The sequence below is a fragment of the Pan troglodytes genome, chromosome X, assembly GCF_028858775.2.
Source record: "Pan troglodytes isolate AG18354 chromosome X, NHGRI_mPanTro3-v2.0_pri, whole genome shotgun sequence".
In the NCBI taxonomy this organism is placed as follows: domain Eukaryota; kingdom Metazoa; phylum Chordata; class Mammalia; order Primates; family Hominidae; genus Pan; species Pan troglodytes.
Window position 1 is genome coordinate 38477091 of NC_072421.2, and position 27315 is coordinate 38504405.

At 36.4% G+C, this 27315-nt stretch overlaps 1 protein-coding gene across 5 annotated transcripts in view; it reads left to right on the forward strand.

Moving 5' to 3' along the window:
* SYTL5 (synaptotagmin like 5) overlaps nt 1–27315 on the forward strand; it is a 222942-nt gene that overhangs the window by 142947 nt on the left and 52680 nt on the right. For 4 of the 5 annotated variants that reach the window (XM_009438939.5, XM_009438934.2, XM_009438943.2 and 1 more), the window contains exons 3-5: nt 5740–5949; nt 23578–23693; nt 25123–25231. In XM_009438939.5, coding sequence (XP_009437214.1) covers nt 5740–5949; nt 23578–23693; nt 25123–25231 — 435 coding nt within the window. The remainder of the gene's footprint in view (nt 1–5739; nt 5950–23577; nt 23694–25122; nt 25232–27315) is intronic. The other variant, XM_009438941.2, reaches the window with a different exon arrangement.

Genomic DNA, 27315 nt, shown 5'->3' on the forward strand with positions numbered 1-27315 from the left:
CTTTATTAGTCTGTTTTCATGCTGCTGATAAAGACATACCCGAGACTGGGCAATTTACAAAAAAAAAAAGAGGTTTAGTGGACTCACAGTTCCTCTTGGATGGGGAGGCCTCACAGTCATGGCGGAAGGTGAAAGGCACATGTCACATGGTGGCAGAGAACAGAAGAGAAATTGTGCAGGGAAATTCCCCTTTATAAAACCATCAGATCTCATAAGATCTCACTATCATGAGAATGGCACAGGAAAGACCCACCAAATGATTATCTCCCACCAGGTCTCTCCCACAACACCTGGGAATTATGGGAGCTACAATTCAAGATGAGATTTGGGTGGGGATGCAGCCAAACCATATCAACATGTAAAGTAAAGTGCCTGTTATTATGTGGCTAAGTGTTGTGAAATATAGGTTTTAATGATAGGCACTGCATGTGGAAGCTACAGCACAAATGAAAGCATAATTTTTTTTATATTCAGAGTACAGAAAGAAGGTCTGGTCAGCCTTGAATTTTCCTCAGGCAAATATGAAATACCGCAGTGTTGATGGCATTGTCTCTGAATCTTACAAAAGATGGGAGTGCAAGAAGCTGTGCAGGCATCAGAATCAGGCTGCTGTGACATTATTCTGCCTGCATATATTATTTTAGTGATTTTTGTGTCATTGTTGACAATAGACTTTGTCAGTCACTGTGGCCTTGCTCTCTTAATGGAATATGAAACACTAGTTCTAGAGAAGTACTTAGCTTGCAGGCATTACATCAGAGGCTGAAGCAAAACCTGACAGCAACATCTCTGCAAGTGGAAGAAAGAATAAAAACTAATATTTCCTGAGTTCTTATTGTATTTTTTTGGGAAATAGGTTTGGCTGCGGGTGACAGAGACACATTATAATCATGACTTAAGATGGGAACATATTCCTGTCTAACGTCAAAGTCTGGGTTGACTGGTGGCTTTTGTGGTATTGTTATGGGGGCTGCATTAAAGCAGGGGTCTGGACTCCCTATCTTTTGTTGCTCCACCATGTTGAGAGTTTAGCTCTTGATCCAGGATGGTTCATTCCTATGTTCTCATCCCAGCTTCTGGAAAAAGAGAAGAGGTCAAGGGAAGAGGATTCTCCCTCTTCCATTAAAGGCATGACCTAAAGGTATATCGTTTCTGATTACACTCCATTGGCCAGCATTTAGTATCATGACAAAACCTAACTGCAAGAAATACTGAGAAATCTAGTTTTTATTCTGAGTGGCCATGAGTATAGCTAGATGTTCCACTAATAAAGAAGAAAGGGAGAACAGATATTAGGAAACACATACCAGAATTGTCTATTCCATAATTATTATGTGTCAAGCTGTGCTAAACACTTACAAACATTGTCTTACTTAATGCTCATAACAATACTGTAATGCTGTTTTTACAGAAGTATTTTGAGACACAAAGAGGTTAAGTCTCCTTAAGTCTTGAGACAGAGAGACGTTAAATAATTGTCTTAAGGTCTCAGAGGAAATAAGTGGCATAGCCAGAACTTGAACCCAGGCACTCTGACTTTAGAACCCTGTGCTCTGGGCCACTGTGTAATCCTTGCTTGCTCATTATCTCCCTTAGGCCTTGATGTGCTCTACTAGATGAGATTGTTTAAAAGCATCAAGGAATTAAAGATACTTTATAAACTGTTTATTCATGGCTTCCTCTTCAAGGCAGCTAATTGCTTCCATTCTAAAATTCCTGTCTTATTTGGTGTAAAATGGTGTTCAGTACAATTTGGTCCAGACAAGATAACACAAGAAAAATAATGCCACACAAATGTGACAAGAATTTTAATGAAAGCAATTCCTGATTTGAAAGAAATGTGTCTATGTGATGATAAAGCAAAAAGTCTTTTTAATACATGGAACATTTTTGATGATGGGATGGAAAAAAACATTCAATATATCACTAGAATACAGAAATGAAAAGATTCTATCATTCAACAACCATCAAGATAGTTAATCTTTTCAGTCTTTACAATTTCAACTACATATAGGTTAGCAATTTATATGTTAATATAAATGTATCTATAGAGCAACAAGGAAAATTAAAGAATGTGAAGCTGTTGTAGATTTGGTGGTCAGAGAAAACCTTCCCTGGGCAAGCAGCAGTAAAACTAAAATTAAAAAAAAAAATAAGTGGGAGCCAGCCAGATTAAGAATTAAGTTGTATGTTTATCAGCCAATATAGGTTAAGTGATGCTGCAGTAGCAGCTCCAAACTCTTAGTGGCTTAAAACAACAAAGATTTCTCACTCATGCCACATGTTCATAACAGGATGTCTGGGGACTCTACTTCATGGCATCCTCAGACCAGGATCCAGACTTGCAGAGCAGACACTATTTGGAACATTGTCATTCTCTATGCAAAGAAAAGGGTGTGTGGTGAACCCTGCCCTTGATTTTAAAGCTTTTAGCTGGGATTACTTACCACATTTCATTGGCCAGTGTGAGTCACATGATGACATCTAATGCCAACAGGGCAGAAAGGCGCAATTCCAACTTGCTTTCAGAAGTAAGGAGAATGGGAAGTATTTAGTGAACAGATAAATGACTACTGTTTTGGGTGATGGAATGTGGAGGGAAGGCATTCCCAGCTGAAGAAATAGCATGTTCAAAGGCCCTGAAGTGGGAAAGAACTTGGTATATTTATGAAACTTTAAGAAGAATTATGTTGCTGAATCCTATCTCCTATCTGTAGATAGGAGATGACCAGAGGGAAGAGGGAGCAGATTAGGCAGATCTTTACAGGCTATGGGAAAGAGGTATAAATTACATTAAAAATATAAAGGAAAACTACTGGTTGGTTTTAAGCAGAGGAACCACATGATGTAAGAAATATTTTAAAAGAGTATTGACTAATGATATTGATTATTCCATGGAGAGTAGATTGGAAGGGAATTGAAAGTAGGGACACCTAATAGGCACCTTTTCGAAATTCTAAGTGAGATTGCATGGTGGTTCCAGTTTAATGCAGTCTTATTTGAGGCAAATATTCCATCTATTTTAGACATTTTTAAAATTATTAATTATTATCCATTTCAATCTCCTTCCCATATGCCTCAAATTCATACAGCACTTCAAGCCACCGCAGTGAGCCACAGGGAAGGAATAAAGGTTTTCTTTTCCTCTTCTTTTACTTCTTTTTCTCTTTTCTCTTCCCCTACTAAGGATCTATGCCTGCTTATGTTGAAGGAAAGGAAAGAGAAAAGTTATGCTTCATTGCTTGAAATATTTGGTGATGGGACAAAGAGGTCTCCTTTCTGTCATCATTACCATTTCTCCATATGAAACTGATAACAGAAGGCTGTGATATCTTCTCACTCTGTTTAATCCACATGAATGTTCAAAGAGCTGATATTCTGCCTCCAGGATGTTTATAGGGTAGGAGACGCACAATCCCAAGCAGGGTTCCTTCTGTTCTGGCTCCAAGGGGAAGTGAGGCTGAGAGGAGAAATGATGGATAATGAGAAAGTGATGTACTCATTAGAACTGAATAATGGTTTCAACAGTGTTTAAATTCATGATTTTGGATATAATATAATTTCTAGAGATAACAACTTCCAGGGTTTCTTCATGAGAGTGAATGGTGCACATGGACAGGAAGGTCAAAGAAGATGACCAGGTCAAAGAACTGAAAGCCCAGGGAGTTGGATGTGTTATGCCCAGGAATGATGTACTCTGTAAGAAATGAAGCCAAGTCGAGGGTATATCCATTTCCTGTGGCTGCTGTAACAAATTACCACAAACTTGGTGGGGACTTAAAAGTGCTTAGTATGGCTGCCTGTTGCAACACATGAGTCATGGTGTGTCATTTGTCTCCTTAACTAACATAAAGGGTAATGGTAATTCTTAGTAGATGTTTTGTTTAGACTCATTTTTTTCCTCAATACCAGAATGCCTAGCACAGTGTAGGCGTACTATAAGTGCTTGTTGGATGAATGAGTGAGACATGAAGTCAAAGATTTTAAAAACTTTGCTCTACAGTTTGAAAATTCTCTTTTTATGAATCTATCATCAGGCTGAGAAATAAATGACCTGGTTCCTGATTCCATCTGTACTGCTTATTATTTTTAACATGAGTCTTATAATACCTCACAAGCTAGTTTGAAAGATCAAAAGAAATAATAAATAGCTTTAAATATTCAACTGCTTTATAACCTAGCATGAAATTGGATCCTGAGCAGTATATACAATAAACTAAGGCCTTTGTTCCTGCCTTTGGGAAGATGCTAGTCTAGATGGGCATGACAAAGTTTAACACCACAAATGTAAAAAGATATGGTATAAAATGTGTGGGATGATTCTCAATTTTTTTTTCCTAGAACATAGACATTCTGTGTTGAAGAAGAGATTGGCTCAGTAGCACCAAGCAATGACATGTCTGTGAAGCATTTAAGTGAGAAGGAACCTGTCTTCTGGAGCAGTGTTTTACAAATTTGGCAATATATTGGAATAAACAGTGAAGCTTTTAAAAATCCCGTTACCTAGGCCACATCCAAAGCTAATTACGTTAGAATCTGTGGAAGTGAGATTTGCGAATCAGTATTTTTAAAATCTTTCCAAAGTGATTCCAATATATAGCCAAATTTGAGACTGAATCTCCAAAGCTGTGCTTCTCCAACTCAAATCACCTGAAAATTTTGTTAAAATGTAGGTTCTGATCCAACAGGGTCTAAGGCAGTGCCTGAGATTCTGCATTCCTAAAACGTTCCCAGGTGATGCTGATGCTGCTGGAACAAGGACCACACTTGGAACAGCAATTTTCTAAAGGATAAATATATCACATGTCAGGTAGTAAAAGAAGGGACATGGAACCTATGTATCAAGCAGCATGCTGGGAACTTTACATTTATCATCTCATTTAATCTTTAAACAATCATGAAGGAATATTTTTACTCTCATTTTAGAAATGAAGAGACTGGGGTTGAGTGGGTAAATCATTGCCTGAGGCTGGACAGCTTATTCATGATGGAACCTGGATTTAAACATAGGCATGTCTAACAGCAAAGCCCATAGGCTAATAGAAATTGTTGGAAACTTTCAAATGCTAAGCAGAAGCTTTTCGATGTGAAATGGTAGGCAGTCTACAGCCATACCACTCTGAAAGCACCTGATCTCATCTGAAATGGTAGGCAATGTCTTTATTACTTTTCTTAAGTGCATGAAGATTGTGCCTACAATGATGCTGAGTTTGATTTCACACTCCTGCCTCAAGTAGTATATATAGGCAGGTAAAGAACCAGGTACTGTGTATGCCTGTAACCTGGGGCCATGCTCTCTAGTGTTATGGTATCAAAGATATCCTAGAGAAGTTACAGTAGAATGAGAATAGATACTAATAGCAAAATAATAGTGCTGGTAGAGAATGTCAAAATTCAAAAGTAAAACACAAACATTTTATTTTTCAGTTACTGATATCAAAGGATTGTTGCCTCTGGAGGCAGAAATTGTATTTCCTGAAAATATTTGGCTCTAACTCCTTGATTCAAATGTCCTTCCAAATGAAAATATCTCTTGATTAAAGAGATTTGAATTGAAACTAGCGACACCAAATAGGCACCTTTTCAAAATTCTAAGTGAGATTGCATGGTGGTCCCCAGTTTAAAGCAGCCTTATTTGAGGCAAATATTCTATCTATTTTAGACATTGTTTTAGACATTGTAGATATCTCTGCTCCTGTTTGTTTTTTTTAAGTGATTTTTTTTCCCCTCTTCTTTCAGGAAGCTGAAAAATGAACTCTTAGAAGCAAAACGTAGAAGTGGGAAAACTCAACAAGAGGCCAGCAGAGTTTGTGTTCACTGTCACAGAAACCTGGGCCTAATCTTTGACCGGGGAGACCCTTGTCAGGCTTGCTCACTGAGGGTATGCAGGGAGTGTCGAGTTGCAGGCCCCGATGGCAGCTGGAAGTGCACTGTCTGTGACAAAATCGCGTGAGTTTCTTGATTTTTCATGGAAAGTGGAGATTGATGACTGAAGGGATTGGAGTGGGGAAAGCAAAAGAGAAAAAGAGTATTTTAAGTTTAAGGATAGAGAGTGCAGGTGAAATTACAGCCCAATCACAGGCTTAGCAATGCCTTGGCAGGGCTCTGGGGTGTGTGTGTGTGTGTGTGTATGTGAGAGAGAGAGAGAGAGAGAGATACAGAAAGAATATTTTTTTAAAAATTGCAAAGCATTGTAAAATTGGAAGCCTCACTGAACCATATCTCTTTCTTTTTAATCATTATTAATATTATTATTTTAGGGACAGGGTCTCACTCTCACCCTGGCTGGAGTGTAGTGGCTGTTATCATGGCTCACTGAAGCCTCGACCTCCTGGGCTCAAGTGATCCACTCATCTCAGCCTCCAGAATAGCTGAGACTACAGGCATGCACCACTACACGCAGCTAATTGAATGGCAGGGTCTTGCTGTGTTGTCCAGGCTGGTCTTGCACTCCTGGACTCAAGGGATCCTCCAGCCTTGGCCTCCCAAAGTGCTAGGATTACAGGCATGAGCCACTGCACCCGGCCACTCTTTCTGTATTTCAAAACTTCCCCTGAGCATCCTTGTCTCAGGGCCCCTCTTGGCTTCACGTGGCTCCTCAGAGGGCATAGATAATTTCCCTGAGACATTCTTAGACATTTGAGGTGACTGGCAATATGATTCTCACATGTTCAGCCTGCTCTGCACATCAGCTGACAAGCAAAGCTGGAGTACTTCCCAAATTTCCTCCAAACCGAATTTCCTCCAAATTCTTTCTCATTCCTTGAGAAAGAATGAAGGGAGAGAACCTTCCCATTTGCCTCTCTGTTTAGCCTGTGGGAGTGCAGTAAGCACAAATTTCACTTTGCCAACTTGGGTGAAAGCCAAGAGTCATTGTTTTCTCAGTTCAGTTAAACCAGTCTTAGTCTGATTCAGTCTCTACTGCTCCCCTCCTTTTGAGAAATTTCCCCTGAATCCACTGGTATGTTTTATCCCTCCCAGTGTCTGTCTCCTCTGCTCTGGGAGGTGCCTCATAATCTCATCTCAAGGCAGCTGAGTGTTCATCTACCTTTCCTGTGAATCCAATTCATTGGTTTTTGTTCTGTTTTTTGCCTAGTTAACTCATCCTGTTACAGTAGTTTAGGGGTTGTCTTGGGAGGAAAAGTAAATAGTGAGATAGTAGAAGTGATCTTTCATTTTCATCTTCTCTAAATGAGGACTACTGTTCTGTTGAAGACGCCTATATTCAGTGCTTACATTTTTAGCCAATGTTATGTTCCCTGTACTGTTTCACAAAAGTGATCCTGAATAGAGCAATTCAAACTATGTTTTAATACTGGATTGAGATAAGTAGGGTTATTTTTCTTTTCTTTAGTTTTTAATTTTTGTGAATACATAGCAGGTATATATATTTATGGGGTACATGAGATATTTTGATACAGGCTTGCAATATGTAATAATTACATCAGGGTAAATGGAGTATCTATTACCTCAAGAATTTATCCTTTGTGTTACAAACAATCCAACTATACTCTTTTAGTTATTTTTAAATGTAAAATTAAATTATTATTGACTATAGTCACCCAGTTATGCTATCAAGTACTAGATCTTATTTATTCTGTCAACTATTTTTATACCTGTTAGCCATCTCCACTTCCCTTGACCCCCACTACCCTTCCCAGCCTCTGGTAACCATCCTTCCACTCTCTATGTCCATGAGTTAAATTGTTTTAATTTTTAGCTCCCACAAATAAGTGAGAACATGTAAAGTTTGTCTTTCTGTGCCTAGCTTATTTCACTTAATATAATGGCCTCTATTTTCATCCACGTTGTTGCAAATGACTGGATCTCATTCCTTTTTATAGCTGAATAGTACTCCACTGTGTATATGTACCACATTTTCTTCATCCATTTATCTGTTGATGAGCACTTAGGTTGCTTCCAAATCTTGGCTATTGTGAATAGTGCTGCAGTAAACATGGGAGTGCAGATATCTCTTCAATATACTGATTTCTTTTCTTTTGGGTATATACCTAGGAGTGGGATTGTTAGATCATATGGTAGCTCCATTTTTAGTAGTTTAAGGAACCTCCAAACCGTTCTCCTAGTTGTACTAATTTACATTTTCACCAACAGTGTGTGAGAGTTCCTTTTCCTCTACATTCTCACCAGCATTTGTTATTGCCTGTCTTTTGGATAAAAGCCATTCTAACTGGAGTGAGATAATAGCTCATTGTAGTTTTGTCATGCATTTATCTGATGATCAATGTTGTTGAACACCTTTTCATATGCGTGTTTGCCATTTGTATGTCTTCTTTTGAGAAATGTCTGTTCAGTTCATTTGCCCATTTTAATCAGATTATTAGATTTCTTCCTAATCAGATTATTAGATTTTTTGTAGAGTTGTTCAAGCTCCTTATATATTCTGATTATTAATCCCTTGTCAGATGGGTACTTTGCAAATATTTTCTCCCATTCTGCAAGTTGTCTCTTCACTTTGTTGACTGTATCCTTTGCTGTGCAGAAGCTTTTTAACTTGATATGATCCTATTTGTTCATGTTTGCTTTGATTGCCTGTGCTTGTGGGGTATTTCTCAAAAAGTGCTTGCCCAGACCAATGTCCTAGAGATTTTTCTGCAAAGTTTTCTTATAGTAGTTTCATAGTTTGAGGTCTTAGATTTAAGTATTTAATCCACTCTGATTTGATTTTTGTATGTGGTGAGAGATATGGGTCTAGTTTCATTCTATGCATGTGGATATCCAGTTATCCCAGCACCACTTGTTGAAGAGACTCTCCTTTCCCCAATGTATGATTCTGGCACCTTTGTGGAAAATGAGCTCACTGTAGATGTATGTATATGTTTCTTCGTTTTTTATTCGGTTCCATCGGTCTTTGAATCTGTTTTTATACTAGTACCATGCTGATTTGTGTATGCTATACAGCATAAAAACATAGAAATTATAGTTCTGTGGTATAATTTGAAGTCAGGTAACGTGATTCCTCTAGTTTTCTTTTTGCTCAGGACAGCTTTGGCTATTCTGGGTCTTTTGTGGTTCCATGTAAATTTTAAGATTGTTTTTTGCAGTTCTGTGAAAAATGTAATTGGTATCTTAACAGAGAATGCATTGAATCTGTATATTGCTTTAGATAAACAGTTTTAAAGAAACGAATCTTTTAAGTTCTTTTATTACTTACTTTGGATACGTTATTTTGATTTACTTAAGCAATTATTCTCAATTCTTTATCTCACATAAATAAATTTTTCTTAGTCCTTTCTGTCATCAGCAAACTTCCTTCTCCAGATCTGGGAGGATGAACAGTGATGAAATAAACAATATATGGATTTCAACATAATCTTTTACTGATTTGAAGGAGCTCTTTATATATTCTACGTACAAGCTATGTTGGTTACCTATATTGCAGATATCCTCTCTCACCTCCTGACTTGGCTTTCCATTGTCTTAATGGTATCATTTTATGAACAGAAATCTCTACTTTTTAGTAGTTCCATTTGTTAATTTTTTCCTGGATTACTAGAGGGATTTTTTTCTGAATCCTGTTGAAGAAAACTTTCCCTAACACCAAAATCATGAAAATATTCTCCTATGTGATGTTTTATAATTGTTATTGTCTTACCTTTTATCTTTAAACTTATAATCCACCTGAAACTTATTTTTTGTGCATGCTGTGAATTAGAAACTGATTCTTATATTTTAATATGGGAATTATGCAGTGGCTGATTTGAGTATCCTAGATAACTCTATTCAATGATGTTTGTTAATTGCATTGTCCAAGTCTTCCATATACTTAGTGATTTTTAATCTGCATATCCAATCAGATATCGAGAAAGGTATGCTAAACTCTCTCAATAATAATTGTGGATTTCCTATTTATCCTTTTAGTTCTGATTATATTTGCTTTATATATTTAGATTTACTACAGAGTTACCCTTTCCACTGCTCTTTATTCTTTGCTATATCTCTATGCTTCCATCAGAATAATTTTTCTTCTTCCTAAAGGGTACCCTTTAGTATTTCCTTTAGTGTGGCTTTGCTGGTGGTGAATACTCTCAATTTTTTTCTTAGCATGGCTTTATTTCACTCTTAATTTTCAAATATGTTTGCACTGCTTATTGAATCCTAGGTTGGATGTTATTAGCTTTCAGTAATTTGAAGATTCTATTGGCTTCTGATTTCCAGTGTTTTTATTAGGAAATCAGCTATCAGTATATTATTGTTCCTTTGAAGGTAATATTTTTAAAATGTTTTTAATATTTTCTCCTTTTTGTCATGTTTTCAACAGTTACTATAACAAACCTATGTCTGATTTTCTTTGTATTTATCTATTTTGATGTTCCTAGAACATCTTGAACCTGTACATTAATATCTTTTGTCATATTTGAAAACTTCTCAGGGAATCTCTTTAGATATTTCTTTTCCCCCATTATCTGTCTCCTCTATGCCAGGTAGTCAAGATATGCATCTTAGTAATATTCAGCATCTTTTAGATATCTTTATGCTCCCTTCTGTATTTGTTATCCATTTACATCTCTAAACTCAGTTTGTATATTTTGTCTGACCTATATTTCAGTTCATGAGTCCTGCCTTTGTGTCTAATTTGCTATTAAACACATCCATTTAATTCTTAACTTCAGTTACTGTGTTTTTCAGGTTTAGAATTTTCATTTTGCCTCTGTTATGTTTTCTAACCGTCTGCTGACCTACTCATTTTTTTCTTGTAATTTCTTGAAGTAATTATTTGGAATTATGTTAAAATGTATAAATTATAGATCTGTTATCTGAGTCCCCTATGGGACTATTTCTATTGTTTATTGTTTCTTGTGGTTTTGGTCATGTCTTTCTTCCCATAAACCTAGTGGTTTTTTATTGATGGCCAAAATATATGAAGAAATGGTAGGACTTAATGAGACTCTGTATAATATGCCTCTATTGAGAATGTACATTTTTCTTCTGAAAGGGAATTAGGATAAGGCTCTTGCATATTTAAGATTACCTTAATCAAGTCAAGGATTGAACTAATTTCAAAATTGGGACCTTGGCCCCCATGAGGGCTGATCTGTTTCTGGATCACATAAACTCATAGGGAATACTCCTTCAGAGACTCATAACATGCCTGTTAGATAAGAGAGGCAATTGGTTTTATATTTTATGGATAGTGTAAACAAGAACGCTAAGAGTTAGATGTGTGTTAGTAGAGTTGGGATGAGTTTAAAAGTTTTGGGGTTTTTTGTTTGTTTGTTTGTTTGCTTGTTTTTTCACACAACTCTTTTCCCACCAGATTCTGCCAAGATGAGATTTTCCATTTTAGAGCAATGAAGAAGAAAATTGAATTTTAACTAATGACTGATTTGCTAGTCCTCAACTATGGAGTCTGAGGATTTATGGGGGAATTTCTCAATAACTATTTCTCTAAATTTATAAAATACTATTTGATCGTTAGTATTTATTTTTGTCATTTATATTCCATGTTTGTTCACCCTCTTCTTTACACCCAAGGCCCTCACTCACTTAGACAACAGTAACCAGGGACTGTGACTCAAAAACTCTTCAATCAATTATAAGTCATCTCAAGCTTCTGTACCGGGAGAAGAATTTTATCTTTAACTTCTAAATATCACTATCTAAATATATCTATCTAAATATCATTACAAGGTAATTACTGAGGTATACTTTTCAATACAAGATCCAAGGAGATTGTGTATTCACACATTTTGCCATCAACTAATCTGCTAGTTAGTACGGATGATAACTAGAGGCCTAAGTCACTCATACCGCTCTCCTACATTTTATCAGATTAACTTTAGGTTATTTTAATGAGAAATTAACTTTTAATATAAGTCAGTGGAATTTGGAGATTGTTTTAGAAGCTAGCCTACCCAAATTAATATAACCCTTTCCTGTGGTTTTTCCCTTAATACTTACATGCTCTATATTTTACTTATTTATCTTATTATTTTTCTTTCTCCACTAGAATGTAAGGGCAGGAGTTTTTATCTGTACTGTTCACTGATGTAGTTCTAGTGCCTAAAATAATGTCTATAGTAGGTTCTCAATGAATACTTGCTAAATGAACAGATAGATGAATGGATAAACAAACAAATGAACAATTGAATGGATGAATAAATGGTTGGCCTCTACTTAAAGTGTATCAGGCTTAAGCAAGTGGAACAAATGTAGAACAATTGTGGTTTTCTTCTGTCAGGAGCATGGGATTAAAAAGAAATGAGCCATGCCAAATGCATTTGCCCTCTGAACAAAATAAATTCCTAACTGTCACGTAAAGATGTAACATAAGTTGTTGTCAGAGGGTATAAGAATAAATAATAACAAATCAAAACTTCCGTGTCTTCCTTGGGACATGTTAATGCATTGATACAGAACTTCTGAATCAATTGCACTAATTTTATTGGTGTAACAATAATTTAATAGACCCAAATATCCACCTATATAATTAACCCATTCATTAACCCATCCATCTATCTTTCCAACACATTTATTGATAACCTGTTAAGTATACTAGGGACTAAGGATACAAAGTTGAATAAAAAATGGACTATCTTCAATGGTTACACAGTATAAGGAGGAAGATGAGTTTATTATTTTATTCATAAATTTCTGTCTTGATGCATTAAAATGTCTTAAGGAAGAAACAGCTCTTTCAATGTGTGATTCTAACCCTTCTATGACAACAACTTGTCTTTTAGTTATATCCTTCTGTGACAGCTAGAAATTTACATGATGAGTATTTAATTTGATATATCAAAATTACTTCTCATTTTTAAAGCTGAAAATCAGAGTACATTACTTCTCCAACATTGCAACTGTTAGTCTGTGTGATATTAGAGACTTAAACTATCTCTCAGTATTGGAAGTATCTTGTTTGCTATTCATGGAGTGGTTTTCAAAACGGAAGCATAAATGATATTTTATTGGCAGCAAACTTTGTTTGTTGTGAGAGAATATTGCAGCCCCACTGAGCTGTCTCTATATTTAATAGACCATAAAATTGAAATTCCCACCCTGACCTCTAAGAGATGAGATGAGTCAGAAGGTGACTCACTCTCTAATCAGTTGGAAGTAAATGACCTTTATTGTCATTTACTTTGGATTGGGTAAAAGTAAAGAGCTTTTATTGCTTTAGCACTGAAACGATTACAGCAAGGACTGACAGAGGAAGGTTACCTGTTATAATGGGCTGAGCAGGCCCTGACATTTTCTCCAATCCCTTCTGATTCTAACAAGTTGGCTATTGTAAGCCTAGTTTTTAAACTCTATAAAAAACATGATAAAAGGGACCTTGACACAGCCAGTTAATTCATTTTTCTATCTTAATAATACCTACAAAATTCCACATTGTTATGTTAGCTGAGGCAGTTGCAGTCCAACACAAAGACAGTCATAATGATCATTTTTTCTAATTAGTACCCAATTGAATTCAGAAAGGCCCCAAACATAAAAGCAACATGAGTTGGAACAAAACATGAAATATTTTTTCTTTTTTTCTTTTTTTTTGAGATGGAGTCTTGCTCTGTCACCCAAGCCGGAGTGCAGTGGCACGATCTCGACTCACTACAGCCTCTGCCTCCCAGGTTCAAGTGATTCTCCTGCCTCAGTTTCCCAAGTGGCTGGGACTACAGGCATGTGCCACCACACCCGGCTAATTTTGTTGTATTTTTAGTAGAGATGGGGTTTCACTGAGTTGGCCAGGCTGGTCTCAAATTCCTGACCTCAAGTGATCCACCCACCTCAGTCTTCCAAAGTGCTGGTATTATAGGTGTGAGCCACTGTGTCCCGCCAAAACATGAAATACTTCTAATATGGCATTGATGGGCAGATCTTATATTCATGCTATGTTGCAACATATTACTGTGCTATATGTCCTTGTGAGAATCTTTGTCTTTTTAAATTAGGAAGATCCTGATATTTTTATTTTTGATTGATTGGTAATGATTACTGCAATGGATAAAATATAACTGAAATAGATGAAAAATATTGAGTGTTTATCAGTAAAATAGATTTCAAAAAAGATAATACTGATGGATGGAACATACACAGAGTGCAGAAGACGATGTATACACCTTTGTTATAAGAAAGAGAAATACGGCCCCTGACATCTGGAAACTGGGCTCACACTGACAAACCTAGTCCCTTGATGTTAAGAGCTGGTCTTGCACTTACAGGTAGGCCATACTGTTATCCTGTTGGACATCAAGCAGTCTCAGGGTACCAGAATCCCACAAGATCATTCTACAACAATAATAAAGTAAACAAAACAAGAACACTTTATAATCTTATCTAAGCGTAGATGAAAACAAGGTGACTGTTGAAACCGCAAATTACCGAACATCCCCATTTCTTGACTAATGTGAATAACCTCCTGCTTTCTTACCAATTAGAGCTTTAGCCTAGCATTAGTCTGCCATCCTTCTAAATAAAATTTATCAAGATACCAATGATAGAATTGTCCCCACTCTCTGACATCGCTTAATCCAGAGAAAATCCCTGCTCCATCTAACTCTCCCGAAAATTACTAACATAAACCCAAATCCTATAGTAAATCCTTTCAAGTGCCCTCTTACTGAGACTCTCCATGATTCCTCATGGTATGTGGAGTTTTTTTTTTTCATTATTATGGGCAAAAATCTCAACATGTTTGTCCATAGGTGGGACAAGCATCTGGTCATCTTTGGCCTGATGAGTGAGTATTGGTAATTGCCACATAGGTCATTTCAAAATCACTTCTAATTTAGCAAATTTTCATAGTGCAGCTACAAGGGAAAGATTCATATTGGAGTAGTCCCACATTTACCCAAAGATTTCTTGAATGGCAAGAAGCTATTTTTAGTCCCTTGACATGCTATTTTGCATCAACTATCAATTATATACAAGTGCCTCCACGCTTGTATAGAATGAGGTGTTCACTATGAGTATGGTACCTTAATAGCTATATAAACTAGAAAGATTTTTAAATCTAAAAATATAGTACATATCCAAGATACTCTATAATACATATGGTTTAAACAATAATAGAAATAGCCCCTGTGTATTCGTTACCCAGTCTAAGAATTAGAACATCTTGTTTTGTATTTTTCATTCCCTTGCTTTACTTTATGGTTTTACTGCATTTGGATGTGTCTCTAAGTAACATGTTTTCTAGTTTTGTATTTTTGAATATTATGGAAATGGAAATCATACTACCTGTATTATTTTGTGATGTTTTTATCTCAACAACATGTTTGTGAAATACATCCATGTTCGTGTGAATAACATTACGTTCATCTACACTGTTTTTACATTCCCTTAATGCATCTATTTTCTGGTCAACAGACATTTAGATTGTTTCAGTTTATAATTTTACCAAAAAATGCTGCCATGACATTCTTATACATATGGCCTGACAAACATGTATGAGTGTGTACACTCAACGGTGGGATTCTTAAATCTGTGGATCATGACCTATTGGTAGGTAGTAACTAGCATTAAAAACAAGTGGTGGGATTTTTAATCTGTGGATCATGACCCATTGGTGGGTAGTAACTAACATTAAAAAAAAGTGGAGTAAAAAGTGTCAGTATAGATATACATATATATATGTGTGTGTGTGTGTGTGTATGTGTATACTTATACGTGTGTGTATTTATTTTCTGAATTGTGACATAAAATGTATTTCTTACTGCGACCTCTGCCAAAAATGCTTGAGAAGACTACGGCAGATTGTGCATCTGGGAATGAAATTGCACACCAAACGGTATGAGCATTTTCAGCTTGACAAGATAATGTTAAATTCTTTTTTATAGTGGTTGTAACAATTAAAACCCCACTAGCATTGTATAAGTGTTTCCTTTACTTCATGATCTTACCAACACTTGGCTTCATGAACATTTTTTATTTTTTCCAAACCGATAGATATAAAGGAATATCTCCCTATAGTTTCAATTTGCATTTTACTGCTTAAGTATGAGGTTGAGCAGCTTTTCATATATTTATTAGCTTTTTGTGGTTCTTTTTCTGTGATATGAGTATTTATGTGTATTGCACAATTTTATTTTAGGTGCTGGTCTTTTCCTTATTAATTTGGAGGTACTCTTTATGCTTCCCTTCATCTCTAAATATGTTTTTGCTTTGAAGGCTATTTTTTCTGTTATTAATACAATTACATCAAATTTCTTTTGGTTAATAGCTGCATACATGTTTTTCCAACATTTGGCTTTAAACCTTTCTGTGTCCGTATGTTTAAGGTGAGTCTCTTTTATGTGGCATATATATTATTTTAAAATATAGTATATGTTATATGTATTTTAATACTTGTTATACTTATATGCTACATACATTACATATGTGCTGTATATACATATACCTGATATATATACTATATGTAATTTTTAACATTTAATCTCATAATATTGTTTCTTAAATTATAGAGTTTAATCTGTACTCACTGATTACTGCAATATTTACATTTATTTCTATTATCATTGTGATTCCTGAAATATTTGCATTTATTTATTTTATCTGTAGATTCATTAAAGTGTATTTTTCTCATCCCATGTTATCCTTTCTACTGGTATTCGTATTATATGCTTTTTTCATTTTCAGTGGTTAACCTGGAAATTATAACATTTATGTTTAACTTTGCAAATCAATAGCTAAAAGAAACTTGGTATTCTTGAATTCTAAATATTATTTTCCTGGCTGATACATGATTTTTGTCCTTTGTTTTAGACATTTCTTATTGTATAATCCAACAATTTATGTCATCTCATTTTTCTTTATAAATCAATGTTTGTTTAGATTTTTATATATTTTATCAATTTCATTGTTCACCATTTCTTTTTATACCTCAGACCTATTTTACCTCTCCTGAAGTATAGTCTTTAAAAGTTCCTTTAGTGAGAATCTATTTGGTGATAAATTATCTGTTTTCATTTTGTTGAAAATTTCTTTATTTCATCCTCATTCGTGAACAGTGATTTCTGTGGATATGCAATTCTAGATTGATAGTATTTTCTCCCAGCACTTTGAAGATGTGTCATTGGTTTCTGGATTTCATCATTGCTATTAAAAATCAACTGTCATGCTAATTGTGGTTCTTTTGTAGGTTTCCTTTTGCCTTCCTGGCTACTTTTAAGATGTTCCCTTTGTCTGTAGTGCTCTATAGTTTCACCATAATGTGTCTAGGGGTTTCTTTTCACTTTTCCTGCTTGGAAAGGAAGAAAGGAATAAATGTACACCAGCATCTTCATATGGCCAAGGTCCTTGTTTGTCTTCTTCACCTCTGTATTCTTAGCCTTAGCCCGGGGCCTGACACATAGTAGAAATGCAATAAATATTTGCTGTGCAGGCCGGGCGTGGTGGCTCACACCTGTAATCCCAACACTTTGGGAGGCAGAGGTGGGCGGATCACTTGAGGTCAGGAGTTTGAGATCAGCCTGGCCAACATGGTGAAAACCCATCTCTATTAAAAATACAAAAATTAGCCGGGTGTGATGGGGCATGCCTGTAGTCCCAGCTACTCGGGAGGCTGAGGCGGGAGAATCGCTTGAACCTAGAAGGTGGAGGTTGCAATGAGCTGAGAGCATGCCACTGCACTCCAGCCTGGGTGACAGAGTGAGATTCTGTCTCAAAAAAAAAAATGCTTTGTAATTAATAAATGTATAAAAAATTTGAATTAGTTTCCTTATGAATAATAGAAAGGAACTAATATCTTATCTCAGAGTATCTAATAAGCATATCTTGTTGCAGATGTCTCCAGTAGTTAATAGAAAATAAAGGAGCAAAATGAATCTTTTGGTCATTATTCTTTTTTAAGATAAGATTACCTATTTTCCCCTGTAAAACTATAGATAATTTAATTTGACTTTACATTCATATAAGCTTCCAAGTGAAGGCTTGAAAAGTCCCAGAGGTTTAGTGTTAAAGAAAACCAGGACAAAACAAATCCTGAACTGTCAGTAATCATTATTCACAAATAAGTATAGCCCACTGTGATTTTAATCAGGCCCATTCTTCAGAGTATGACTTAGAGTGCATAAAGTCTATGTCAAGTCTTGTGTTTTTCAAATACTAGATTGACGTGACAGAGAGGGATATAAATTTTATAGTGGGTGGCATTTTTATTTTCTTTTGTCTTTTACCCCTTCTGTATTCTTACCACTCCACCCTCAACACACAAACATGCACACGCACACACACACCCCACAATCACAGCCAATCATATGCAATGCTATGTTTGTTATTCCTTGGACTCTACAGGTTTTCACCCTTCCTCAAAGCCCTGTTATAGCTGACAAGTATGAGTTCTCTTCAGACAATTTTTCCAAATATAAAGCATGTGGGATTTCAATACAAATCCTGTCTCTGACATAATACCTTTATAACTTTGGGCAAATTGTTTAACCTATGTGAGCTTTAGTTTCCTTGTCTGTAAATTGGTAATAGTAATAGATACTTCATTGCTTATAGTGAGAATTAGAGATACCATATATAAAGTGACTAGCCTATTACTTGGTGACTGATATGCACTCACTAAGTATTAGTTTCCTGTTCTACCAAGCCTTCTGTCTGCCTCCTGACAAGACGTGACACCTGAGAGGGTGACAAAGGCATAATCTCAACAATCTGTTCTGATATTTTCTCTGAAATGACAAATGACTCAAGTGCATTATCTGAGTTGAACAAATACAAGACTTATAGTTATTATTCTCCAAGGGTAGCAAGAGGTAATGACTAACAATTCTGGGAAGATCTTATTTGTGTTAGGTGTTGGCAGCTCTAAGCATGCATGGTAAAAGTGATATGGAGGCCCATTTCCTGGAGAACGTAGACTGGATGTGTCCACTTTCTTCTGTCACACATGAAACTGCTGTCAGTATGCTATCTACTCCATCTCACATCCAAAGAACATATCAAAAAAAAAAAAAAAAGATCTAAGGCCTTGGCATGCCACTATTTAGCAATTTTTAGTCACTGAACTATAGTATTCCCCCTTGTTCTTATTTCTTTTTGTGTACTCTTTGCCTCCTGCAGAAGTTAAAAACTCTTCTTTTTCTTAATAAAACACCAGAGAGCAAATATTTTAGGCTTTGAGAGCTATGTGGTCTACCGCTGCAACCACTCAGCTTTGCAGTTGTAGCACAAAAGCAGCCAAAGACAACACATAAACAATTGAGCATGGATATCTTTCAATAAAACTTTATTTATATGATCAATGAATAAAGGACTCCCTATTTAATAAATGGTGCTGGAATAACTGGCTAGCCACATGCAGAAGAATGAAACTAGACCCCTATTTTTCACTATATACAAAAATTAACTCAAGATTGATTAAATATTTAAGTGTAAGACCTCAAGCTATACAAATTCTAGAAGAAAACCAAGGAAGTATCATTTTGAATATCAGCCTTGGCAAATAATTATTACTAATTCCTCAAAAGTAATTACAATAAAAACAAAAATTGACAAATTAGACCTAGTTAATCTAAAAAATTTTACACAGCAAAAGAAACTAACAGAGCAAACAGACAACCCACAGAATGGGAGAAACTATTTGGAAACTATGCATCCAACAAATGTTTAATATCCATAATCTGTAATAAAGTTAACAAGCAAAGAAGCAAATAATCCCATTTAAAAGTGGGCAAAGGACATGAACAGACCCATCTCAAAAGAAGATATACAAGGAGCTAACAAGCATATGAAAAAAATATTCATCACTAATCATCAGAGAAATGCAAATCAGAAGCACAATGAAATACCATCTCACACCAGTCAGATGGTTATTATTAAAAAGTCAAAAAATTACAGATGCTGGTGAGGTCGTGGAGAAAAGGAAATGCTTATACATTGTTGGTGGGAATGTAAATTTGTTCAGCCACTGTGGAAAACAGTTTGGAGATTTCTCAAAGAACTAAAAACAAAACTATTATACCATTCAACCCAGCAATCCCATTACTGGGTATATACCCAAAGGAGAAAAAAGTCATTGTACAAAAGCACATGTACTTATATATTCACAGCTACACTATTCACAAAAGCAAAGATATTGACTTAACCTAGGTGCCCATCAACAGTAGATTGGATCAAGAAATTGTGGTACATATACAACATGGAATACTATGCAGCCATAAAAATAATGAAATCATATCTTTTGCAGCAACATTGATGCAGCTGGAGGCCATTATCCTAAGCGAATTAATGCAGGAATAGAAAACCTAATACTGCATGTCCTCACTTATAAGTAGGAGCTAAACATTGGGTACATATGGAGATAAAGATGGCAACAATAGATCCTGTGGACTCCTGGGGGTGGGGGCAAGGGTTGAAAAACTACCTATTGGATACTATGTTCAGTACCTAGGCGACGGGATCGTTTATACCCCAACCCTCAGCCTCACACAATATACCCACGTAACAAACCTGTACATGTACCCTATTAATCTAAAATAAAAGTTGAAATTATTTTTTAGAAGACCCTATTTATAGACCCTGAAATTTGAATTTCATATACTTTTCACATGTCATTAAGTATTTTTATTTTGATTTTTTCAACCATTTAAAAATGTAACAATCATTTCTAGCTTGCAGGCTGTACAAAATAGATGATGGGGTGAATTTGACCCATGGGCCATAGTGGGCCTACCTTTTCCCTTTTGTTTCTGAATTTTCCTTATTCATCTTCTTACAACCTATGCAATTTCCTGAGTTGAATATTAGAACAAATATATTTCTATGTTAACTTATCATAGTAGTTTTCTATTGCTACCTTAACTATTACTACAGCTTAGCAGTTTAAAACAATGCAAATGTATTATTTCACAGTTTTGGAGCTCAAACGAGTTTGACTCGTTTCTCTACTCCAGGTTCTGTAAGGCTGAAATCAAGGTGTTGGCTAGTTGAGTTCTTTTTTCCATAAAGAGATTCTGGGAAGAATCCACTTCCAAGTTCATTCTTGTGGACAGAATCCAGTTCCTTGTGGCTGTCAAAATGAGGTGCTCATTTCCTTGTTGACTGTTCACGGAAAGCCATTCTTAGCTCATAGAGGTCTCACTTTCCAGTCATTGCCTGTGGACCTCTACACCTCAGAGCTTTCTCAGCACATAAAATCTTTCTCATATTTGCAATCTGACTTTCCATTCTGCATTGTCTTTACTGACTTCCTCTTCTTCCTTTGTGTTTAAGGGCTTATGTGATTGCTTTGGGCCCATGTGGATAAGCTAGGATAATCTCACTATTTTAAGGTCAGCTAATTAGTAACCTAATTCCATCTGTAATGTCTGATCACATCAGCACCTGGATTAGTGTTTGATTGAATAGCCAAGAAACAGGAGACATCTTTCGAATTTAGAATACCACAATTGTCACCTGGATTTCCAACACTGTGATACATAAGTCTATAGATCACTTGAAATGTATCCAGAAATAACTTAACCCATTCAAGCTTTTGGTTTTGGTAGGTTATATCTTAGATTTGACCGTATTCCATAAGCGTATTTTATATAGTTACTGTTATGGAGCTTATCCAATAGTCTGGGCTTCTCAATAGGTAATATAACCACTTGGGAGTAAATCTATGGTAGACAAACTATGGTCTTACCTTTCAATGAATACTTTTCTCCAAGGTTAACATTTTCACTTTTTTGCCAGTAGTGGAATGGTGTTTCATATATAATTTACCTTTGCCTCAGATTCCGAAGCAGATTTCAGGATAATTGCTGAACAAGCAGATTTCAGGATAATTGGGGAAGAAGGTTGACATATTTTTCAAGAGTGACTTTTCTATTTGAGATCCAGCTATTGATTTTCAAGTCCAATAAGTTGCTGAATCAAATGGATATAATACTCTGGGGCTTGAAATGCCTATTTGACTCTCAGTTGCTTTTCCTCAGCCACCATATCAGACATGTCACCAATTCTTACTGATTCTCATTCTCAGTGGGCCAAGTGTATGTGTCTTTCCCTTTACTCCTCACCTCCATGATACCCTGATTTGCATCTTCATCATTTTCTATCCTCTTTATTGTTTAACTTTCTAATTTGCCTGCCTACCTCTGGTTTCTCTCTTCTTCATATATTTAGCCAGAGATTATGTGATTCAATTTGAACTTTAGAAAAACTGCTAGAATGACATTCCACCTCTTTACCTCAGCATTCAAATATTTGACCCCAAATCCTACCTTTTAACTCCAGTTTTCAATAGAATTATCCACAAATCCTTTACTGTAGTTACATAGTCCTATTTACTATTTTCAGAACATGCCCGTAGAGGTTTTGGGACAGTAGTGCTCACCTAATCAGCTAAAGCCATTTCTTAATTTTTAATTAGAAATATATTTAGTCTACCGAATGACTTCTACAGCTGTTAAAATCCTTGTGATATGCCAGAAAAGGACTTTTATAGCAGCATAACTACTATAGGTTGAATTCCAGGTATTCTAATTCATTCCACAAATATTTTCTGAGTGCCAGTTACTGCTCCTAGAAATGGTGAACAACACAGCCAAGGTCCCTGCCCTCATTTCACTGATGATAATAAGAACTATGAGGATATGAAAAGAAGGGTAATGTGTTAAAATTATGGGAGAGTAGTCAGTCATTCATTTGAAAAACATTAATTGAGATCGTGGTCTGTGAAAGACTTTCTTGTAGGTACTATGGGAAAAAAAAGATGAAGCAGACAGAAATCAGTTCTCAGAGCATTTACAACCCAGTCGAAATGAGAGGGTAGAAATAATACTGAAGGACGCTATAAGTAATGGGAGAAGTACAGACAAAGAAGGGGATTATAAGCATTTCAGGAGGGAAGATGGGGGTGATTTCATGTAGCCATTGCAGGTAGGGTTTAAAAGATGGGTGTGACTATTCAAGGATCCTTCTTTCCCATCTTTAACATTGAACTTATTACCAAATCCAGGCAAGCACTTCCACCACCTATGATCTGAATTTATTACTCCTCTTTTAGTCTTACCATTGCCCTAGCATGGGTGCCATCATCTGTCTCCTGGACTATTACAATGGCCAACCTGTCTCTTTATCCTATTCTCTCATCAGTCTAACCCACTGTACATGTTATATCAAAGAATCTTTTCATCACAGAGATCTGATCATGAGTCTGATCACAGAGTCTGATCATGACCTCTTTTTCATTCCAAACCTTTACTTGATCCCTATTGCTTGCATTGAAGATCACTTATCCACTAATGCAGTGGTTAAGAACTTGAGCCCCAGGTCAGACTTATTGGGATGGGATCCTGGCTCTGCTACTTACCAGCTGTGTGATATGAGGCACATTATTTTATTGCTCTAAGTCCCAATTTCCTCATCTATAACATTAGGATAATAGTGTTTACATAAGGTTGCTATGTGGATAAAAATATATGAAGTATGAACCGCAATTAGCAAGTACCTAGCAGATAGTAAACATTCAATTAATACTGGCTATTATTATCACCATAAAATACTCCAGAGATTGAGATAAACTTTATAAATAATTTGCTGTTTTCAGTTTATTAGGGATTTTTGAGAGTTAATTACGTGGCTAAATAATTGAATTTCAATGCTCTTCCCTTTTCCCTTGAGTAGGCAGCTAAGGATTATAACTGGTGAGTGGTTTTTTGAAGAAAAGGCAAAACGTTTCAAGCAAGTCAATGTTCTCGGCACTGATGTTGTCCGACAGTCCATTTTAAGAAGAAGTCCAGGTAATTAAAGCAATTATGTGGTTTCACAACTGTTTTCATCCTCATTTGGCTAACTAAATAACTTCTCTATGTTATGTAGTTAATCAGCATAAATGAGTTTCTTGAATCCCTTAGGGCATTTCACAACTTGGTAGCATGAAATCTAAATACGTAATTCATACAAGACAAGAAGAAGTCAGTAGAAAACAAAATTCACAATGATTTTCCATATATCTCACCCACTAAGATTTTCAAAGAAACCATTTGTCTCCATCATAGACAGTTCTCTTTCTGAATGCACATCCAATATTTTACTAAACACTTAAAGTAACATAAAACAGATGAATTAAATGATTCACATTGTGAAAGCAATCCTTGATTTTTCAACAATATTTATTTCCGATTTCCTTTCAATGTTACTTTTTAAATCCAGTGGTTCTCAACCAAAGATTGATAATATGTACCTTGTCTCCCTCCCTCAAAATGGGAGCATTTGGAAAGGCAAGGGGGGCATTTCTGGTTGTCACAATGACTGGTGAGTCAATGGCATTTGGTGGGAAGGAGCCAGAGATGCTAAATGGCTTGAAATGCATAGTCTTACTGAATGAATACTGGCACCAAATGAAAATAACACTTTACCTTGACAGTGCCTTTTGGTGCATTCAAATTACAATTTAGTTAATTAAAGATGGAATAAACCTTGTGATTGGGAGCATGTTTCTAGTATATGGTGTAGTAAAAGCGGAAGAAACATCTTTCAGCCTGTTTCTAGGCTTATCTCGTCTTTCATCCAGAGGAGACAAGTGCCCTTGTATTTAAGTCTGGCACATATGGCGAGAAGGCTTGGAACTGATTCCAGTGGTACTTCTGGGTGTGGCACTAGCAAGGAAAGGCTTTTCCACATGGGTCACACAGATCCGATACTACAGAGAGATGGTGTGGAGTACAGTTAGAATTAGGCAATCAGCCATGGCCTCTTCTTCCACTCAAACCTCAGTACCTTCCAGAATGTAGGCAGTTCCTCAAGTCACAATATATTTGCACAGATGCCCACCCTCCCAGGAAGTGTGGCTTATATGCCCAGAAATTAGGACATCATTTCTACAACCTCATGCTAGAACTCAGTCTCCAGGGATTTGGAGATCTTAGGAGACCATGTTCCCCTGCTCTAAAAATATCAACAGAAGGCTGATGCAGTCATCCCTAGAAAGGTTATCTCAGTAAACCTCCCACAGATGAGTTCAGGATCTTTGTCTTCAGTTAACTCTAGAACACTCAACAAATTAGAACTAACTGTGTGACAGAAAAACTTGGGATGGGAATGGCATTGCCAATTATTATAGACTTCCTTGCCCTGAGCTAATCTGGGAAAGTGAAAGCTGAATATAAATTTGCTCTCATTTCTGGCCATTTTATATGTAAATTTCTCTTCTGATTGTTTGTTAATGAGGAGCTGAAGAAGTACAGAGCCAAGAGCAAACCCGCCAGGATGCGGAAAAGTCAGACACTTCACCTGTTGCTGGGAAGAAGGCCAGCCATGATGGGCCCAAGAGAAAGGGGTAAGACATGGTCTTTCTGAGGGAATTTTTGATCTTTATTCCAGACACCTCTGAAATGAAGACTCCTTAATTTTTCAAGTTTGATGTCACTTCAATGACCCAGAGGAGGTCAGAGACTCAAACAAAGTAACACTTTCTTATCATTCTCCTCAGGAAATGCAGTTTTAATAATTTTCAACAAGTAAATAAAAGTCCTGTCTGACCTAAGCACAGAAGAGTTTTCCTTTCATTTGACATATCCAGTCTTGCACTATATGGTTCCCATTACTTATAAGTAGAAAGTTTCATGCCAGGGTCAGTCTATAAAGAGGTGACAACAATTTCTGTTATACAATGTCAATACTCCTCCCCTCCAACCTGTGTGCTGATATATAATTTTATCCAAAATAAAGATTTATTAATTGAGCTTAAAACACCATATTCCCTATTTAAAATTCAGGCTTCCTTAAGAAAAAAAGTCACATTTGGCCACCACAGTAACTTAGTTCAGTAAATGAATACAGAATATGGATGTCAAGTACTGAGAATAGGAATGGGAGGTACATAAGGGAGCAAGAAGTTTCTTTCAAGGGAGGAAAGTGGATCCCAAAATATAGGCTATAAGGACCAAAAGGAAACTGCATTTTTCAGTTTTTGTTTCTCATGCAGCTATTGGCCAGTTTTTGTGACTGAAGTAGTGAGAGTTCCAATGTGCACCAAGTCATTTTATGGTCCTTTCTGTTTTTTTATTATTATTGAGATGGGGTCTTATTATGTTGCCTGAGCTGGCCTTGAACTCCTGGGCTCAAGCAATCCTCTTGCCTTGGCCTCCCAAGTAGCTGGTACTACAAGTTGTATGCCACCATGCCTGGCTAACTTTATGGTCCTTTTCAGACAGCATTGCTTCATTCTCTCAGTAGAATGCAAAGTGAGAGGGCATTAGTGTTAGAAGCTTTATCTGGCTGTACAAAATGTCTAGGGTTCTTTTAGAATCTTGGGCTGTCAGTAGGAATACAATCTAAATGTCATCTAACTCAAGCACTCATGACAAACCATGTTTTCATTGATGAGCAGAGATGAGTTGGAAAGGTAGCCTAGAGTATCCTGTATATCCTATCCTACGTATTGATCCTTCCTACCATCTTGAGTTCATTTATCACTCTTTGGGTCACCCACAATGCTTTGTGCCTTTGCACCACCAATCATATTGCACTCTGACACCCCCTCAACACACACACACACACACACACACACACATGCACACACTTAATTGTAAGCTTCTTTAGTGGTAGACCAGTGGTTTCTTTGCTTCTGTGTTGCAGTATCTAGCATGGCACCTGACTCATCAAAAACAATCAGTGGCTTGATTGAATAAGTAACTCAGAGCCCACAAATCCCTCTAGGAGTTGTCATTTGCAGACCCCAGCTCAGGCATCATAGAGTAGGTTACAGAATAGTGGACTTGGAGATAGGAGACAGTAACTAACTCACCATCACAATCAATTATGCAAATTCTGAATCATTGAAACCATTGTAGCACTGGGCTGAGCCTTAGATTCTGATTGTTCTCAGTCATCAAGGAATATAACATCTATTTGGGGAGAAAAGGTACACACCTGAAAAGTTACTAAGTATAAAAGAATTGCAGGAAAATTTAAGATGGCAATGTGAGCTTCCTAAAAGCCTTTCTAAAGCAGAGGAGGGTGTTCACCACAAGAGATATCCTAAGGTTATAAATTACTGAGTACATATAAATAAGTAGGTGGACAATAAGTGCCAGTTGAGTATAGGAGTCATCCAGAAAGACATCAAATTGTACATGAGATTTGAGGAGGAGATAAATGGGGTTCAGGATCACAAAACAGAGGAAGAGTGACTCCAGGCAGAGGAGATACCTTAAGTAGAGGACATGCATGAGGTGGTTCTCAGAGCAGCATACCTTGACATTATATTAAGTGCTATTCTCACCAAAGAAAAAATGTAATTTTCCAGTAGATTAAAGCTTCAGATGCTTTGACAATGACACTATTCCAGGAGTCTTTGAAACAGGGACAACATGGCAGATTCTATTAAGATTGTGCCAGTACCTTTGGAATCCATGTTTT